Source organism: Cupressus sempervirens, chromosome 6 (assembly GCF_028749045.1).
Source record: "Cupressus sempervirens isolate cs-2001-9-10 chromosome 6, ASM2874904v1, whole genome shotgun sequence".
NCBI classification, from domain to species: domain Eukaryota; kingdom Viridiplantae; phylum Streptophyta; class Pinopsida; order Cupressales; family Cupressaceae; genus Cupressus; species Cupressus sempervirens.
Window position 1 is genome coordinate 380,435,774 of NC_143123.1, and position 20,466 is coordinate 380,456,239.

At 37.0% G+C, this 20,466-nt stretch overlaps 1 protein-coding gene across 2 annotated transcripts in view; it reads right to left on the reverse strand.

The window, feature by feature from the left end:
- LOC149552647 (uncharacterized) overlaps nucleotides 1–20,466 on the reverse strand; it is a 228,990-nt gene that overhangs the window by 153,934 nt on the left and 54,590 nt on the right. For both annotated transcript variants that reach the window (XM_089788220.1, XM_089788221.1), the window contains exons 4-5: nucleotides 5,348–5,451; nucleotides 3,776–3,902 (exon numbers count right to left, since the gene is read on the reverse strand). In XM_089788220.1, coding sequence (XP_089644346.1) covers nucleotides 3,776–3,902; nucleotides 5,348–5,451 — 231 coding nt within the window. The remainder of the gene's footprint in view (nucleotides 1–3,775; nucleotides 3,903–5,347; nucleotides 5,452–20,466) is intronic.

Consider the following 20,466-nt stretch of genomic DNA (forward strand, 5'->3'; position numbering starts at 1 on the left):
GGAACTGTCAAGGATTGTTCAAAAGTGTTGTGGGTGTGTTTGGAAGGACACATCAAGACTCAAGTCATCTAGGCTTGAGACTAAGACTCAACTTGTAGAGACATAATTACGTATGAATGAGTGTCATTCCTTTAGCAAGCTACAACAACGGCTATCACAAGTTCAAAGTGTGGAGTTCCTGTGTGCCTAGTTGTCTGTGTGAGCATATAAAGACATAGCATCGCAAATTGTTTTGGAGCCTACACCTTGCATTATGGGGATTGGAATCTAGTGCTAACGTGCCACAAGTGCCACCATTAACTGTTTCATGAACCACTGTTGAGCTAAATATTTTTGCTTGAAGTTGATGGTTTTTCAGTATGACTATCGAATCAAAATAAATCTTCGATTGAACGCATTTATAATTGTACTGGTGAATGTATAGGAATTGATAGTAAAGTTGTCCAACATTCTATGTCTATGTATGCATTTTAAAAGGGTTATTATTTTAATTATTACAGTGTACTATAAAACCAAATAGTTCTGTGATTTGAAAAGAAAATTGTAGAGCTCTTCAATTTTTGGTTTAAAGGAATAGACTTTTACCTTCACTATCAGGCCCAATTTTATTATACTACTTGGGCTCCTATATTTTTTGCTTCGCATCTAAGACACTTTCTACCCTAATTTTGCTATATGTACTTATATTTTCAAGTCCCTTTGATCCTTTTTGGTCATGTTCGGAAAAATTTATTTACTCCTCTATTTCTAGGTAAACCAAATTAAGTTATAAATGATAGAAAGTGCCATTTGGCAGATGCAATATGTTCTAAAATATGAGTGTCAAGCAAGGTGTGACCACTTTGCTTTTGACTCTAATTGTTTGCACACATGAAGCAAAACATCTAAAAAATCTTTATTTACAAAGTTTGTTACACCATCAATCATTTTAGGGATGATATGTTGAACTCGGTCTAAGTGAGAAAAGTATGAGAACACAATTATTTCCAACAAATATCTGAATGTAAGGGATTGCAATAGCTAATGGCCATCAAGAAAACCAAGCAATTTTTTAAACAGTTCTGCTAGAATAATATCTTAGTATATTTAGATTTTATTTTAGTGGTCAATATTGTAAATCTTGTAAATATTAGAATCCTTCTAATTCTAACGATTGTTTAATAATAGAAACATTGTCTCTTTGTAAACTATAAACAAACAGTTTGTTCATTCTTTAATTCATTTAATAATTTACTAATTTCCTATGTAATATTGTCTCTGTTCGTGGCTATTCTAACATTGTCAACTCATCTTTGCTCCTAGATGGGATTTTTTTCTGCTCACCCATATCAATTTTTTTCTGCTCACCCATTTCAACGCCTACACTATGCAAAAATAGCATCTTTCTTGCATTTTCTAGTTATTTTGACAATCACTATAGTTGTTTCTGCTAATAGCGACAGTTTTTCCAGTTTCAAAGTTTGATTTCATCTCTTTGTCCAAGGGTTCTGATTAGCTAGGGCTTCATTTCTAAAGTATTCTTTTGTTATTTTCATTAGAATCTACAACCTTCACAGCTGGCTAGGATTTGTGGCATACTGCCAAAAGTTTTTGCTTGGATTCAAATTTTGTTTGTAGATTCTTTGTGGGTTTTTTGAAAAGTTTTATGGGTTTTCATAAAAAAGGGACCTCAAAAATATGTGCATTGAGATCCATGTCTACAATTCTTTGTCCTGCCTTGAAATTAGTGCATTCTTTTTACCTCAATTTTGTTCATTACGCGTTGTGTTTCCACAATTTCACCCGTTGAACATCTTCCGCCTCAATACCTGTGCCACCATCCGCTCAATCACCTTTGACCTTTGTCTTTGTGATGGCAGCTCTGGAATATATTCTACTTGAGGGAAATCAGAACTTCAATGGCAGAAACTACAATACCTAGAAGCAATGGATGCTCACTATTTTTAAATATTGTGACATCGAACGAATTGTTCTTGGCAAAATCACTCATTCTTCTACAGCAAGTTCTGATCAGACCAAGTTGATGAGTAAAATAGTGAAGTTGTCATGCTTATCAAGCTCTCGGTGATAGATGATCAACTTCCTTAGATACCTAATGACAAAACAATTGTCGAGATATGGAAGCATCTCAAGACGGTGCATGAGACATTTGATAAGAGCAGAACCTTCTTCCTATTATATGCTCTTCTCTGTAGTTGTGGAAAAGCACAAGTCTCTTTCAAAGCATCTCAATCCAATCAAGGAAATTCGTGATCAATAAGAAGCCATGGGACAAACTATGGAGGACGTGGATATTATCACAATGAAAAGTTTGTCAAAATCCTATGAGCATTTTATCGAAACATCAACATCACCTCCACTAGTGTTGATTTCAAGTTTGTTGATCTTTGCATGAAAACTTTGCAATTGGAGTGGTGGACGCTTTTAAGGTACTACAAAGGGTTCATGATGATATATGTAGACCTATGGCTACTCCTGTTAATGGGTCCAGGTATTTTACTTTTTGCTGATGATTTTATTCGAAAAAAGTGGTGTATTTTCTTCATTAGAAATCAAAGGTGTTGGTTTTCATTCAAAAGTTCAAAGCATTAATAGAAAAGAGTAAAGTTAGCATACGTTTACTCTTCGAGCATATGTTTACTCTTCGGGCATACGTTTACTCTTCGGGCTGATTATGGGAGGAAATTTCGCTCCTCTATCTTCTCACATTTTTGTGAATAGACATTGCATACAACACCAACTCACTACACCTTACACTGCTTAGAAAAACGGTTTGTAAAGGGGAGAAACCACACAAATACCGAAATGGCTCGATCTATGCTTGCACACAAAATGTTCCAAAGAATTTTTGAACTGAATCAATTAACACTGCACTCTATCTTTTGAATCGGTCTCCTACTATGGTTGTGAAGAAGAGACTTGGTCAAGTCAGAAGCCAAAAATCAGTCACCTAAAAGTTTTTGGCTCCACTAAATCTGTCTATGTCCCTGATGCTACATGCACCAAGTTGGATGCCAAGAGCCAGAAACAGGCTACAATAATAATCACAAATCCTAGTGACTGGTTGACGTCAAAACAAATTGTCTCATCTTCAGTCGTGAAGTGGCTTATGATGAGGAACAAGGGCTACTTCGTCTCTTTCCTCCAGTTATGGAATCACAAGATTAGTCTCTCAAGGCTCGAGACTTGGGTATCCATCTTCCATTACGTCCACCTGATGGGAGGGCTCTATCTGTTCTAGTTCCTAAACCTCGATCAGTTCCTTCTCCTACAGGATCACCTAGACATGCAGCTGCACCAGCTGATTTTCCTTAGGATTCATATGATCTTCTATAATTCTATTTGATGAGCCTGATTCTATTGCATCTCAAGAAATTTTGCACTTTCCTAAATGACACCAACCTTGAAAGAGGAATCCTAACATAATAACCAACAGAGAAATCTTTATGGGAGAGATAAATAAAAGGAAAGTGTGGGAACATGAAATAATGATTATGAAACAAGAACTTGCAACTGACATTTCATCTCAAAGAATGTCAATTTTAAGGACAAGCAGTTTGTAGTCTTTATTAGGCTATAACTTATAATTTCAACTTCACAATAAAAAGACACGCAGCTTGTTTCCTGATTAACCTGTCAACTCAAGTACCAAGAAATATTCATAAATTATGACAAACATTTTAACAAGCATAAATATCTTCCTTATTTACTCAACAAGTTATATATAAAATCAAATGTGATAATTATGCTGTCCAATAGAAAAAGCGTTGTTTACCTCCCTCCACCCCAAAGTAACATAATCTCCCTCTGATAGGCCAGAACCAGAAAAATCAAGGGTGAAAACAGTAATATATGAAGGAAGCAAAATGACAGCAGCTTCATTTGCATCTGCTCTGCATCCACTGCACAGGTACACCTTTAACATTAGCATCTAATCTTGCTACAGATGGTTAAAATTAGACAGCAGTATGCCATGCAATGAAGAAGAGAAAGCATACATACTTTGCAAATTATAAATTATTAGTTGAATCATTTGTCATTGAAGGAAAGATGCTACAATTAGCAAGCTTATGACCTAAGAAAGGTCCAATCTTTCTCATGTCAGACTACAGAAAAACAAATTTGTCATGTTCACAGTCAATCAAACATATCAAAGTCTATATAGATTTATTGACATATTAGGTAGTGCTAGACTTGAAGGATGAAAAATGTAATTTTAAAAAATAATATAGTATAACAAACTAAGGAAACCTATTAAATTCAGATTGTTATTTTATTTTATGTCAGCAATGAGTTTAACAACAACACATTGTAGTGGGGTTTGGATAAATTTGTTACATGTATGCAGATGACAATCACATAGGTGAAAAGACAGCCACTATTAAAAAACAATCAATGCTTTACAACAAACCAGGACACAATATGGCAGATCCTCATCGCTTTCTACTGAAGAGAATCAATATATGTTGTATGGAACTACTTAAAATCATGTGCATTCAATGCAGGCAGAGCTTAGAAGCTCTCCAAAAATTTGCCTAACTTGCAACTTCTTGCAAGTCAAAACTGCTCCTCAGCACTTGCCCAAAAACTAAGGTGATTGTCAAAAATCAGTGAGTATTTGGGCAAAAAAAAGTAAGGTGATTGTAAAATATCAGTGAGCTTTAGGAAAAAGGTCACCAAGTAATCTTGAGTCCAACATACAAACTCATCTAGCACAAAACATCAATCTATGGCAACAAAGGAAAAATAAATCAATTCAGTTTTTCACATTTTTAGACAAAACTCTTCATATTTTACATAACTTCCCATATTTATCTGGTTTAATACCCAACAATGAGTAACCTGTTGAGACCTATACTGGAAAAACTTGCAAATAAAAATATTTTCCATTGGTGTAACAAAAATGAGACCTCTTAAAAACTAGATGATCGATCTCTATACTGAAAATAAGTCAGTAGATTGTGTTGTGTTTTAAATTTTTTTGTCTTCAATTTCAAGTTTGCATTAGAAATTCAACAGATTTATATGGTAGTCAGAAATTATATCTTACTAGTTAGTTAGTGTTTACTTATTTGGTTAGTGATTTACCATCTACAGGATAGTCTCATCTTAAAAGTGATGGGAAGGAAGCTTAAAATGTCCTCAAAGAACTGGAGAAAATGCTTCATAGTAGAAAAATATATATCGATGCAAGAGGCAGAACTGGGAATCCATTTTAGAGTCTAACAAGCATTAGACTTAGGAAAATAGAATGTTAATGCTTGTCAGCGCAAGAATCAAACTTTAACTATTGAAACAATGACAATTCCAATGAAAAAAAAAAATCTGTATCTTGCTTCTTTTTTACCTGTTCCCATGACAATAAATCACACATGGAAGTGGTCTACCCTCTGGCATAGGATCAGGCATGTAATGACTGCACTGTAACACACTACCATGATCATTGATGACCTGCACAAATTCCAAATTTTGTAATTAAGATGGGAATTGTCATGAAAACAAGCCAATTTCCTCACTATGTAGCCATATGGGAACAACACTATATAGAATCTGGATAAAGGTTTCACATAAAATAAATTTCATAAGATGTCTGACAAAAATGTGTATAATAACCATGAATCAAATTCTTCGAAGAGTAGTGGCAAAAAAGAAAATCTGAATCAGCAACACAAAATCATTTTCATTATAATTCAATTCATCTTCCTTGTGATCAAATACCAGCACAACAGCCAGCATCAAGCAGAACCAGCAATTTTCAATTGAAATGAAATGTTTAGCTAAAACGAAATCCTACATTTTGAGAATTACCCTTTCTCTTTGAAAATGCAGTTATTGACTAAATGTCTATCTAAACGTTGTCCCAGCCATTATTTCAATACAATTCTACTCTTTATTAAATTAATTTATCCTTAATTTTATACCACTGTATTCAAGCCATTAATTAACTAAATATTTATAATTTATATACTTAATTGATTCTGCCATTTTATCTCATCTTAATTAGATAATTTATATTCATTTAATTAAGTCAATCTTATCCCAAAAATCCCCCAACTGAACCAATTAATTATACCTAATTAACTGATTAATTTAGGCTAATTAATCTCTAATCTTTTCCACATGTGACATGATTCAGTTTTCGAAAAATCGTAATTTTGAATTCCCATATCCCTCAAAAGGTGCAAAAAGTTGAATATTCCCTTTCTACAAATCAAATTTTGCCTCCTGAGATATCATTTTTAATTATCTCACAAAATCTTATCCCATCACATTTTTCTATATCCAGTCCCCAACAAAGGTCTTCTTGGCCACCTTTTCCAACTTATCCTTTTTTGACACTTGTCCAATCTCTCTTGCTTGAGAACTCTCAACAAATGTGACACGTCCATTCCTTAAATTTACACTTCATGAGACACTTGTGACATGACTACAACTTCAACACAAAACCTAATTGTCGAACAATCCTAGTCATCCACTAACTAACCATGTGGACCTTCGATTTCCCTTTTAGAAACTCTATAAATGAGAGGGCCCCTCATCCCATTTCGTATCCTACTTTTATTATATTGTTATGCTGCTTTATTTTCTATTTAATCATCTCAATCATAACATCATGTTGTTGGTTCCATAACCATTCCACAATCCATTCATTAAACGAGAAAATCAAGGGACTTGTGGGTGCAACTTTTCTTCTAGCTCTGTCTAACAAGAAAAGAGAAAACAAGGTAAAATATTCCATATTTCATTGAAACTTTATGTTATTACCTTCAATTAGTTTACTTGTCTTCACCGAGGTAGTAGTTCCATTCTTTTTACTATATACCAGTTTATTTCTTGAGAACTGTGAGGCAAGTCATCACAAACCACTCAATTTTAAATGAAATGAAATGTTATTATTATTTAAATAATTTAAAATATTATTATTATAATATTACTATATTATTATTTTAGCCTTTATAAAACACTTTCTTAAACTAAAAACATTTACTTTTTGGATGGAGGGGACATGACAAAAAAGCATCAAATGCATCAAATTTGAAGTCACTAGAAAGAGGAAGGTGCTGATTTTGATGCAATAGCTTTCCATTCTATTATAACCATAGCCAAGGCCAAGAAAGTAATTTAGAGTTGAAAAAGGATGTAAATGACAACTTGGTTTTATGAAACAATTCCTCCCAAGGGGAAGAAAAACACAAGGTCAAACTTGCAGACTTTCCGTTAATTGGAATTGATTATGGGGAGAGAACACACCATGAGTATGTGAGTCTTCTGAATGTTGTGACTGAAAATATCAAGGAAAGAATCCTCAAGGATGGCAAGAACAAGACTACCTTGGAAGCAAAAGTCAAGTAACCCAAGGATTTCAAGCTTCATCCCACATACTCTATACTCCATAGATCAGCTATGGCAATAGAATCAGATAGTTGCATGAGACAGAATTCTTGAACAATGAATTGATAAAATTGTAATGTCCTCAAATTCAGGACTTGATATAAGATTTCATAAGTTTCAATGAAGATTCAAACATAAATAATATGAGCATCCGCCATTTTGGGCAGCCTTAGGAAGGAAAACACATATAGAGTATAATCACCACTACATAATTGTTGGTGTAAATAAGTATTCACTTATTACACTTACTTAAGTTTACTTAGGTTAATGCATTATTTATTATTTTGCATTATTTTATTATTTTTATTTGTGAGACACTTAGGAGTTTGCACACCTTTTGAGTTGTCATGTAAACAACACAGGAGTACGCAACTCTATTTAAGCACATGGTGTCTACAACATTGTTTTGCGTGTCACACCCTTGCAAGCTTATCCTCTCATCACCGCACTTACTTCCGTGCTTAATGGAGGATAACCCATATCTGGTGGACATGTACTTGGTTGTATGACACATCATGATGCTAACTTCTATGCATTCTAGAAGTTCTCCTGAGGCCTTTATATACAGGCACTCCTAGTGTACTATGATGAACCAGTTATTGAATACATTGTTATTCTGATCATAGTCTCTCTCTCTTTGGTCTACTGTGTGCTTGTGTTTGAGTTCTTAGTTCCTGGGTGAATTTTGCCCTTAGGCAAATTCTTACATGGTATTAGAGCAACTTGGAAATTTTCTCATCACAAGCCATTCGAGACCTCTTGCTTGCTTCATCACCTCAGCCCAAATCCGGAGTGCTGCAGAAATTGAGAGCGTCCAGCACCAGATCTGACCTCGCCATTGCGTCTGGAACGCTGAACCGGTGAAAATCGACTATAAACTCGGCTACCTTAGCCAAAGTCGACAGTGAGGCAAAAAAATTTTACAGATCGAAACCCGGAGGCCCCGATTTGCAGTATGGGTATGGTCATTTGCAGATCTCATTAATTCATTTTTTAGAACTGTCATTTATTTCTCTGTAATTCCCATCATATTTTTCAAATTTTTTTTGCCCTTCGGGCGCATAGCAAAGAAAATTTTTTACAAACCCGAGCGGTCAAACCCCGGATCTGCAATTTGGAATATATTTCATTACTGTCACAGGGCATATTATATTATTTGAAGGTCGTACAGCATAACCCGACAGCTTTCACCACAAATTTCCTCCAACAAACCCGCAGAAGGGTAGATCGGATTCCGACCACTTAAACCCTCTACCGGCGGCGGAACCCACCATCCAACGCTCAGTCCACCGGAGGTATTCCTTTCCTTGGCTTTGCGGCAACGTTCCTTTAAACACTCTGCAGACAGCAATTCCCATCAATGTGGGATTAATGTGTTAAACTCCGGCTCGGCATTCCATTTCCCGCCCATTTCTGTTCGCAGTTTTCCGGCACTTCTATAAACTCCAGCTCCCGCTGTGGCATTGACCACTTTTCGGCGGCTACGACAGCATTTAATCTCCCCGCACCCGCTGCATTGCGAATTCCGGCATGATCCATACCTCCAGCACGCAGAGGAGATTCCGGAGAGGGTGTTTGCAGTTCCCGGTGGCGAGAGCGCATATTCCGGCGAACTGTTCAACTGAAATCCAGCAATGGACTTTTTTTAAAGAACTTTCTGCCCACAGATCCCTGCAACGTGACACACGGCATTTACAAAGCCGCCCATGCAGACGTCCAACCTGCAGCGCGTCCTCCAATCCAGCTCTGCCACGTGTTCTTAAGACACGTCAACCAGTTCTGACACATGTACAGCACATTTGTGACAACTCATTCGGACTGCCACGTCACCTATGGAACCGGAGTCGAGCCACGTCATCCGTACGGATTTTGCCACGTGTCTCATTCATACAGTACGGACAAACCCAGTCAGCCGACACGTCACCAGGGGACTATCTTTTTTGATGACGTCATCAATTTGCTGTGTTAAATTTAACGCCCGTCTGGACGTCTTTCCACGGTGTTTTACAACTGCGTTGACGACTGTTTGACCGTCAAATTTAGACTGGCAATTTCTCCTCCAAACCCATCTCCAGATTGCTTTTCAGTTTGGCAGCCTGACTTTGCGAGCTCATAACTTGGACATCCGAACTTCGATTCAGGTGCAATTTTTTTTGAAATCAAGTAGAATTTCCTGAATTTTCAAGTGGTGGTGTTGTTTTTTGGTTTTGGTGCATAGATTTTGCAGAATTTGCATTTTTTGGCGACTATACCTGCATAATCCTGCGTTTTGCAACTTTAGAAGCTCCGTACGAGCACATCTGGTCACCTTTTCAGGTTCTATTTTTTTTGTAAGTGCATATTTTTCGTCTACTTTCCACATCTGAAGTCAAATTCTAGGGTTGTGTGGATAAATTTCTCACTTTCAGAATTAGGCCTTCTTTGGCTTTGTAAAGCTTCCATTCTTTTTCAGAATTGTTGTAAAACTAAGCTACAGTGCTTAAGTGACAAATTTCAGCCTCATAAGGCAGTTGTAAAAGCCAAATCAGAAAGTCCACTTTGTTCATTTTGACAAGTGGCCCATTGTAAACGCACTACTTATAAAGTGCCAAAGCATCTTTTTTGGGGGGGTCTTTTGATTGAGTGAAAAGGGGGGGTGTACTGTGTTCTTGTGTCTCTAATTTGTGGTCTTTTCATTTCTGCATCATGGGTTTCAAATGTCCTCATTTAACTTCACGCAACTATTCTACATGGAAAGATATTGCATGGAGTAGATTAATGGAAAAAGGATATAGTCTTTATGTTGATGGTTCAATTACCAAACCTATTGATGCTAAAGAACTCATTGATTGGACAATTCAAGACCGACAAGCTTTAGGTGTAATTAGGAGTTGTGTACATGGGGATCTTCTCTTCCACATTAAAAATTGTTCAGAATCTAAAGAAGCTTGGGATAAACTTGAACAGTTGTATGGTAAAGTGGATGAAGAAAAGGGATTTCAGATTGAAGATGATCTACTTCTCTTGGATCCTAAGAATTATGACACAATTCAGGATTACATCATCAAAGTCAATGAGTATAGGGCACTTCTTAAAGATTGTGGAAATCTCATAAAGGATGACAGGTTGATTCATCACATCCTGAAGAAGCTACCTTCTAAGTACGTCAACTTTGTTTCGAGTTTTAATACTCACAGGTTAACCATGGGATCTGCTTACCAGAAGCCTTCCTTTGATGGATTTGCAGATATGTTGATTGTTGAACAATCTCACTTGGTGGATTTTGGACTTCTCAAGTCATCTAAGACCAAAGCCTTAGTGGCTAGTGATGATTCCAAATCTAGTCAAGGGGGAAAAAGCAACAACAACAAGAAGCGGTGGAAGCAGAAAACGCAATCTGAGACACAACAATCCTCCTCTCAACAAGGCGGTTCTTCTTCAAACAAGAAGGGAAGTAATGAAAAGAAGGACAAACTCTTTTGTGCATACTGCAAAAAGTCAAATCATGACGAGCATCATTGCAAGACAAAAAGAATCAATGAGTTAGAAAACCTACTCAAAAAGAACAGAATTCAAGTGCCAGGTCCTTCCAAGGATTCTACTCCAACCTCTTCAAAAGGTAAAGGCCAAGCACTTATGGCAAATTCAAATTCTTCCTCGGAATGGATACTTGACTTAGGTGCCTCTTACCACATGGGTTCTTCAAAGGAAGACTTTTCTTCATTGAAGCAGTCAAAGGTACCACACATCTTCGTGGGAGATGATACTAAAATGGAAGTTGAAGGGAAAGGACATGTTGAAATGGAAGATGGGGAATTCAAAGATGTTCTCTACGTTCCAAATCTAAGCTCTAATCTCCTATCAGTTTACCAAATCACTCACCTTGGAGATGGTCATAAGGTTGAGTTCCTTCCCGATTCAGTGATAGTGCGAAGTCTCAAAGATGATTCATTGGTAGCAGTGGGGAAAGTCAATGATGACAAGAGGTTATATTCCTTCTCCCACTTTGTGCCTAAGAGTCCTTCCCAAGCCTTGTTAACTCACTCTACTTCAAACATCAACTTATGGCATGAGCGGTTTGGTCACCTTGACTTCCGCTCTCTTCAGCAACTTTGCTCAAAACACATGGTCAAAGGTCTGCCTAATATCAACTTTTCTAAGGGAGAATGTTCAACTTGTTCAGTGGATATGAATCTTAAGGAGAAGTATGATAAAGGGAAGTCTTCTCGTGCTCCAGTTGTTCTTCAACTAGTTCACATGGTATTAGCAAGACCCTTTGCAGTGACTTCAGTCAGCCAAGGCCGCTACATACTCACATTTGTTGATGACTTTTTGAGATTCACTTGGGTCTTCTTCCTTCATCATAAGAATGAATTGGTTCATAAGCTTCAAGACTTCAAGACTCATGTTGAACACAAGTCAAGGAAAGCCATCAAAGTATTAAGGGTGGACAATGAGAACAGATATGTTGACAACAGACTTAAGAACTTTTGCAGAATTGAGGGGATTGATCTTCAGAACTCACCAGCATTCAATCCGCACAAGACAGATGTTGCAGCTATGAGGATTAGGACTCTCAAGACCATGGCAAGTTGCATGATTAAGGCCAAGTCTCTCGATCCTACACTTGAAGTTGAAGCCATCAGCAGTGCTACTCACATACTTAACAGGTCTCCTCATCCAGCCTTAGATGGCAAGACTCCTTTTGAAGCATGGTGCTGCAGAAAACCAATTGTGAGTCACCTTAGAGTCTTCGGTTGTCCAGCATGGGCAAACCTTTCTTCCAGGAATTGCAAGGCACCAACACCTAGGCCTTGTACCTTTATCGGTTATGAAGACAATGTGAAGGCTTATAGACTTATGGATCCAGAGACACATGAGATTTTTGTGGAGAAGGATGTCCATTTTGAGGAAAGTTCACCGAGCTTGTCCTTTGCTCCTCTCTGCACATCATACACAGTGGAAACTGATAGTGACACCAGCGATAGTGCTTCATCAGGTTCAGACATGTGGGGTTCTGTCGACAGTTACAGTGAGAGGTCACATCAATTTAGTCCATGTGCTTACATTGCCACAGTGAAAGGTCCATCACATCATGGTACATCTCGTCTTCCAGCTCCAGCTTTAGTTGACATGGGAGATAGACTTGAGGACATACATCTTCTCATTGATGATGATTCTTCTACAGTTGTTGCGAGGGCTCACTCTGACCCTCATGTCCATTCTCTACATGATCAATCTGCACAGGTTGGTGTGATTGTGGATCCTTATGAACAGCAATTAGTGGAGGTCTCTTTGTCAGTTGAGGAGACAGATGGTTCAGTGGAACAGGTTCAACAAACATCCTTGACAAATCTGCATTCGTTCTTTTCAGCACAGTTGGACGGGGTGAACTTCAGCATCAGTACAGGGATACTTGAGCAGGTTTCAGGGCCACCATACACCTTCAGGAGTGTACCTTTGGCATTGTTTCTTCCTAAGGTGAGGAGCACCATTCTGCATTCTTGGAACAACTTCTTCATCGGAGCAGCTTTCACTTGTTGGCATTCTTCTTTTGGGGGGGGAGCCTATTCTGTCTCTTTTCCTTCTCTTATTCTCTTATGTATATACTGGATGTATGTCGTAATGGGGGGGGTCTTGATTACTCCATCCATCGATGCATCCTTATTTATCTCTCTTTTTGGGGGAGGGTTTTTCCCATGAGGTTTTCCCTCTTTCCCCGCTTTATGAGAGATTGCATCTTCATTATGTACATGGGTACCTAATATGGCCTAGCAGCCGGGACCCATTATGCATCTTCACCCTAGTTTGTAAGCTTAAGGGCATTCCCCTAAGTTGCACTTAAGGGGAGGTGTTGGTGTAAATAAGTATTCACTTATTACACTTATTTAAGTTTACTTAGGTTAATGCATTATTTATTATTTTGCATTATTTTATTATTTTTATTTGTGAGACACTTAGGAGTTTGCACACCTTTTGAGTTGTCATGTAGACAACACAAGAGTACGCAACTCTATTTAAGCACATGGTGTCTACAATACTGTTTTGCATGTGACACCCTGGTAGGCTTATCCTCTCATCACCGCACTTACTTCCGTGCTTAATGGAGGATAACCCATATCTGATGTACATGCACTTGGTTGTATGACACATCATGATGCTAACTTCTATGCATTCTAGAAGCTCTCCTAAGGCCTTTATATACAGGCACTCCTAGTGTACTATGATGAACCAGTTATTGAATACATTGTTATTTTGATCATACTCTCTCTCTCTTTGGTCTACTGTGTGCTTGTGTTTGAGTTCTTAGTTCCTGGGTGAATTTTGCCCTTAGGCAAATTCTTACAATAATCAATGATTGATATATGAGTAGACAGCAATCACCAATGATCAAACACCATAATATTATCGATGGGTATAAAGCATCGATGGAAACAAGGACTAATCCGCAACATCTTAAGGAACTATGATCCCCTTCATCACTGATTAAAGAATTTAGTTCTCAGACTAGTAGTTATCATTATCTATAATGAAATAACATAGTCGATGAATATATTACCAATTTACCATGGTGGAAAAGGAGATTATTGATTAGTATATCAATGCACTAATAACCAACAATCTAAATCATAAAGCAAGGTGAAGATTCATTAAAAGGATATCAAGATATTACGTTGATTAACTTTGATAATATTATCAGTATATATTCTAAATAGAGAGGCAACGTCTAAACAAAGGCAAGGTGTGATCTTCATTAAAATAGATGTTAAAACTAACAACTGATCTGATTATAGAAAGGTGTGATTAACAAAGTGATGTGAAGAGACGAGACACATCTCATGCATTGTATCCCTTCATTTGCAAAAGACCATATAAGAATGAATTATCGTCAGTCTTTCAAACCATAATTGAAGACATTACTCTTATTTGTTTATCCTCATCGGATCTGCTCTGTTTAAAGCAATCTGCCAATTTGGCATACTTGGTACAGGCATATAAAGCATTGATCAGATACAGCATCAACAACTATTGCATAATTGTGAGATCAGACAAGGCATTAACATTGTTGCAAGAACATGTCTACAGATCAGAGACGGCAACTAATCACTGTAAGCGATATTACTCTCAGCCTTGCATGTATTAAGTTTTTATAACAGAAACAAAAAACCATAATGCTATAAGCAATATCGATTTACATACCATTGTAGATATTTGAAGAATTATATCAGAATCAGCAATACAGTAAAATCATCTTCGACTTCATTGTTTTGGATTAATGGCAAAAACAAGTTTTGAAGGGACCCAAAACCCTTTACAACAAAAGCCTGTTATAGGCAGATACACACGAGAAAGACAGTCATAATGCAATTACCAGCAAAAAACAAAAAGACAACTGACAACAAGAAACTACGCAGCATTAACAACAGAAGCGGCAAGAGTGAAACACTCCAGCAAAGATACATAAAACAAAAAAGACCAGGACAGGAAAAACCAGGAAACTAGACCGAGTCTAGGAGAAGACGCTTTGTTTAATTTTCCAGATCTTCCAGCTTCTGTAGAGTCTGAAGGATGGAGTCCTCTTTAGGCTCTTCCACTTTGGTGTCTTCCGTCTTCTTTCTCATATTGGCCCTTGTTCTCTTGCTAGGACCCGTGATTTCATCAATGTCTACCTCGTCCTTGTCCAGATTAATGACCACCTGTTTTTGCAGCATTTCGTAGAGCTTTTTATGGTTCATCCTAAACGCCTTTAGTTGCTCGTGATTATGGACCAAAATTGTAACCAGCATAGTTTCATTCTTTTCTCCTTTCAATCAACTTCTTAATATTGTTCTCCATTTCCTTAATCAATCTACTCTTCAATACTCTTCTCATCACCAATATCCTTTCTAGCATACTTCATTTTCATTTTAATCGATTGAATTTCATTGACAAGCCAGTTGTCAAACTGAAGGGAATTAGAATACCTAGCTTGAGCAATATCAAGAATCTTCAAGTTACCCATTTCCTGGTCCTTATTTCTAGCATTGGATAGGTCCAACGGCATAGTATCCTAGGCTTTGACAATGTCCTGTTCAATTTCAGTATTACAATCCACCTTGTTGTTACTAATGTCATTTAGGACTTTCACTGCCATGGCTTCCAAATTGGTGTGTTGAGTACAGTTCGCATTCTCCTGAGACCTAGGAGACAACCCCTTAGCTTCCTCAATGTAGTCCTCCTCAATCTCATCGCTGGCATAATTTTCATCCTCCAGAATCTCGTTGTCTTCCACACCATACCCTTTGTCAAGATCAACATTACCCTCCGCATTAATATAATCTTTTTTTTTCCATCTTTTCTTCTACCTTATCCTTGTGGAGAGCGAGGTCTTCATTACCTTCCCCGCATTCATCTTCCATTTTAATCTTTTCCTCTTCCTCAAAGTTGGTCTGATCATCATCATTACAAGCGCTAACCTCCTCCCCTTAAGAGCTACCATTTTTCTCAGTATCCTGGTTCTCTGTCTCCAAGGAGGTTGAAATATCCTCTAAACTATCAGAAGGGGTGGATGAAGCAATCCCTTCCGACTCAGACACTATGAATTTGTTCTTCTTCTTAAGGTCCTTATCTGAATCAGAAGAGCCATCCGAGGAGTCCTCTGGATCCGAGATGACAACCCTACTTTTCTTGTCCTGTTTCACCTCCCTCTTCCTTTTCCTGCAAGTCTCCTCTTTGGACTTCTCCTGATTTTTAATCTCCAGCAAGTTCCCAACTTTGTGCTTCTCATAATACTCAGAAATCAAACACATTAAACCCTCATGAAGAACAGGGTTAGATGGGTTCTTGCAATGCTTTTCAAGGCTCTTAACCAGAGAATTGTAAAGATAGAAAGGAAAAGAAAATTATCTTCGACTTGATTGTTATAGCAGTTGTTTAGTCTATTTAGTACAAACTCTATCAGTTCACTTTAGCATGTCTTTATCTTTACATGTCTGAGACAGCAAGTGGCACTGATAATTGAAGTTTTATATATATTTGCTCCAATACTGTTGATTACATAAGTTCTTAATTAAATCAGGAATTGTAAATCTCATAATTTCAGGTAATTGACCCATAATTCCAGTTGTCATAAAAAGAGGACATTACAAAAGTCTGCCAACAATGTTCATAGGCACTTCATAGGTTATATGATTTGTGGAACAAAGTGTCGGTTATGAGGAGAGAGACTTCAGATCCAGAGAGGATTGATGAGTAGGATTCACACCTATGAGAGCTTCACAGAGAGACTTAAGCCTGATCTTACTCTTGGACCCTTGAGATTGACTGAAATGGATGTGGAGGTCAATGTAAGAGAGGATCAAACATTCACTTAGTCATAAATAATAAATTTCTATGTTCACTTGATGATAAGACAGTCACGACACTGACAGATCAGGACATAGTGGATGAGATTAGGCAACAGGATGCTTCTTTGGTAGCCTATCTTTTGTGCAGTTTTCTAGGCAAGAATGGTATTCAAATAGATCAAGCTTAAGTACAAGCGGGGTTTCAAAAATTGGTAAAGGATGGTAGCTTCTCTTTTGTGTGCTTTTCATGGCAAGAATGGTACTCAAATTTATCAGGATTAGGTACAAGTGGAGTTTCAAAGGTTGGTAAAGGATACTTTGGTGAGGGCTCAGCGCAATGAGAACATGGACCAATTTTCTACCATTACATGCTGAGGATCTTAAGGAGTCGACTAAAATTAATACGTTAGTCACATACAGTAGCATCGCCTTCAATTTGTACATGATTCAGATGGATTCAATATCAGAGTATAATGGGTCACACATACAAATCTACACTAACAAGTTTCAAAAGGTGCTGGACTCACAGGATGATGCTACTGTTACCACTATTGCCACTACACTAAGACCATCCAGGTGTGCTGCAAAGCTGGTATTTTCCACTAAGTTTTCTTTTTGGGATTTCTCCTATTTGTGGATCCACTATTTCGAGAAGATTTTCTAAAATATCTATTGCAGATTTGTTAGTCTTAGAAAATCTTTCAGAGGTCTATTTTTATTCCAGCTGCCTTATTTGAAATCTATTTAAAGATGTTTTATTTTAGTTGGTCTATTTCAAGACAAAGTCATATTTTTTCTGCTACACTAAGACCATCCAGGAGAGCAGCAAAGCTGGTATTTTCAACTAAATTTTCTTTTTTAGATTTTTCCTATTTGTGGATCCACTATTTCGAGAGGGTTTTCTAGAATATCTATTTGCAGATTTGTTATCTTAGATAATCTTGCAGAGGTATATTTTTATTCCAGCTGCCTTATTTGATATGTATTTGAAGAAATTTTATTTTAGTTGATCTATTTCAAGACAAACTCATATTTGCACTTGCTTTGAGTGCAAGCAACCTTTTTTGGTTTAGAGGGCTATGGTGTGCTTTAACAAAATTAATTACCAAAACTTTGAAAAACTTTGTGTGTCATTTTTAATTAGATTTTCAATGGTAACGTGATGCTAGGCTTTTATCTCATGCTTTCTGAATTGGGTAACTATGTGCAAACTTTGTACTGTTCTGTTCACGGAGATAGATAATTGTAGCTTTGTATGCAATTTTCTTAATTCAATTGTCTGATTCATATGTAGACTGTTCTGAATCCAATTCCACTGCATACTCATTCTTCTATTCTCCTATCATAGCAATGGGTGAGTGAGTCTTTGATTCCTCTAGATCAGATTTTCTGCATTGGAAAACATATCCAAAAGCCTTGTCTTGTGTGGAAGTGCTGATTACCTTTGCCTGAGAAGGAAAATATAGGTTTATTTTCAGTTCATTTGCTTTGCATGCTAAAAGAAATACTCCTAGTCCAAAGGAGTTATTATAATTTACTTTGTCAGAACATTTCCTTCGCTCTTCAGACAAAAAGCCTCCACTACAAATTTGAAAAAAGGTTTCACCTTCCATGCTATTCCATTTTTTATTGTGCTATAAGGCATGAACTCAAACAAACAGATATTAGATATTAAAAATTCATCAGTTTAATTTTCATTGCAAATAAAAAAGTGGTAAAAATGAGGAATTCTTAGATGATGAATATGCAGCTACTGACTAAAATCAGGGCTTCAGCATATCTGAGAGATATTCCTGATTTTTTCTACAGTTGAACTTCCAGAGCAACTGCTGCATCCCGTGTTATGTAATTGTTTCACATACAGATTTCACAATGGGGATCAATTTGATTTCGTATTACGTGTTGCAAGTTTCAGGGTTTATATCTTTTGTTACCATTGAAAAGGCCAATAAAAGGTATACAAGAGGCCAACCCAATATTGTCACCAATGAGTAATACCTGCTTGATGAGTCCACAAGGATGAAATGGTAGAAAATGGAGCTAAGACCTATTTTGAGATCTATGAGTGATTAAGGAAAATAATCCTTTTGTCAGCAGGTAAAAGAAATTGTACCTTCAGAGAGCCAATTATAAAAGGTGCAAAATAAATTGCACAAGGCCCAAAGACAAGTTATGGTATTCCCAAGTCCCTCACTGTGAATGAAGAGACCGGGCTGCAATGCATGTATCCTTCATTGGTCATCTCATATGGAGTGTATAACAAGGATTCTTCCAAATGGAGTGCCAACTATAGTTATCTTTTGAAAATGCTTAGCAATTAAATAAGGTGAGTTTTGTTGCTCAAATGAAAACCTCCAAAACTTCAAGTACTTTCAGATGTAGAGATTGACATAATCAATTTTGCTATTAAAGGTAAAAACTGAGCTAGGTAAAATGCAAACAAATATGGACAAGAACCTTAAGCCTCTAGACAAGTTCCACACCATGGTAACATCGCATTTCAAATACTCATAATTAAACCTGAGTACACACAGCCTGTCACATTTGCCATATTGTTTAGCAAGTTTTCATTGCCATATTCTTTAGCAAGTTTTTGTCGACTTTTCCAAAAGGTGATTTATATATATATTCCTAGACTTGGACTTGACTCGGACTCCGGGAGAATGATTCACCAATGACGATATATATATATATATATATTTTAAATTTTTTTCCTAGACTTGGACTTGACTCGGATTCCAAGAGAATGATTGAGCAATGACTCCACAAAAAGAAAAAACCCTTCATATTTAGAAATTTTAATGGATTTAAAACTTGTTTCATGGACCCAATGTTGAATAAAACTGAAAAACACTATAACATCATCAAATAGAAGCTAATCTAATCACACATAAGTATATATTGATCACATAAGTAAAAACACAGATTAATACATTGACAACAACTAATGCAGTGACAATTAACCAAATATTATCAAACAAAACATAGACATTTTATGCCGACTATATCATTCCCCAATACAAAAATTCTTCCAAACGACAAGTATACATCAAGTAATATCCAAGAAGACTAATGAAAAGAGTGTACATAATGACTTGTATTGGGCAAACTTAAAGTTGTAGTGTACTTCAAAAATAAAATGGGGGTTTTGGGGCAACACTGCCAACGAGGTCAAGGGGTAGTACTCAACGGGTATCACCCTTGCGAGGATCTGGAGGCAACGTCCTATTGTGAGGTTTTCACACCATTGCCCCATTGCAAATGTGGAGCTTCTCTTTTTTCTTTGGTAGTGGGATTAGTGGCGTTAGGTGGTCTTAGGTGGTTTTAGTTGGCAATATTTTCAAAGTCTCCAAGTTAAGGAAGTGATTTTGGGCAATTTTGGCCCACTGGGAAGTAATGTTTGTTGGGATGTGAGCATGAGTTGGGCTAATCTAGTCAGGGGTTTGGAGTTGAAACCAAGCGATTTGTGATATAACAAGTCAAAACCTTTGGTTATTCTAGCTTCAATTTGATCTTAGATAGCCAAAATAGGTTGTCGGAGGTTAGAATGTTAAAGGCGTGTCGAATCTTGAAAAATGAGTCAAAACCTTTGGTTATTCCAGCTTTAATTTGATCTTAGAAAGCCAAAATAGGTTGTCGGAGGTTAGACTATTGAAGGCATGTCAAATCTTGAAATTTGGCTAAGTCTGGGATTTTTTTAAAACCCCTAAAATCTAGATTCTTTATTCTAACTCCTATTAAACTGGAACCTATCTCAAGCATCCTAATA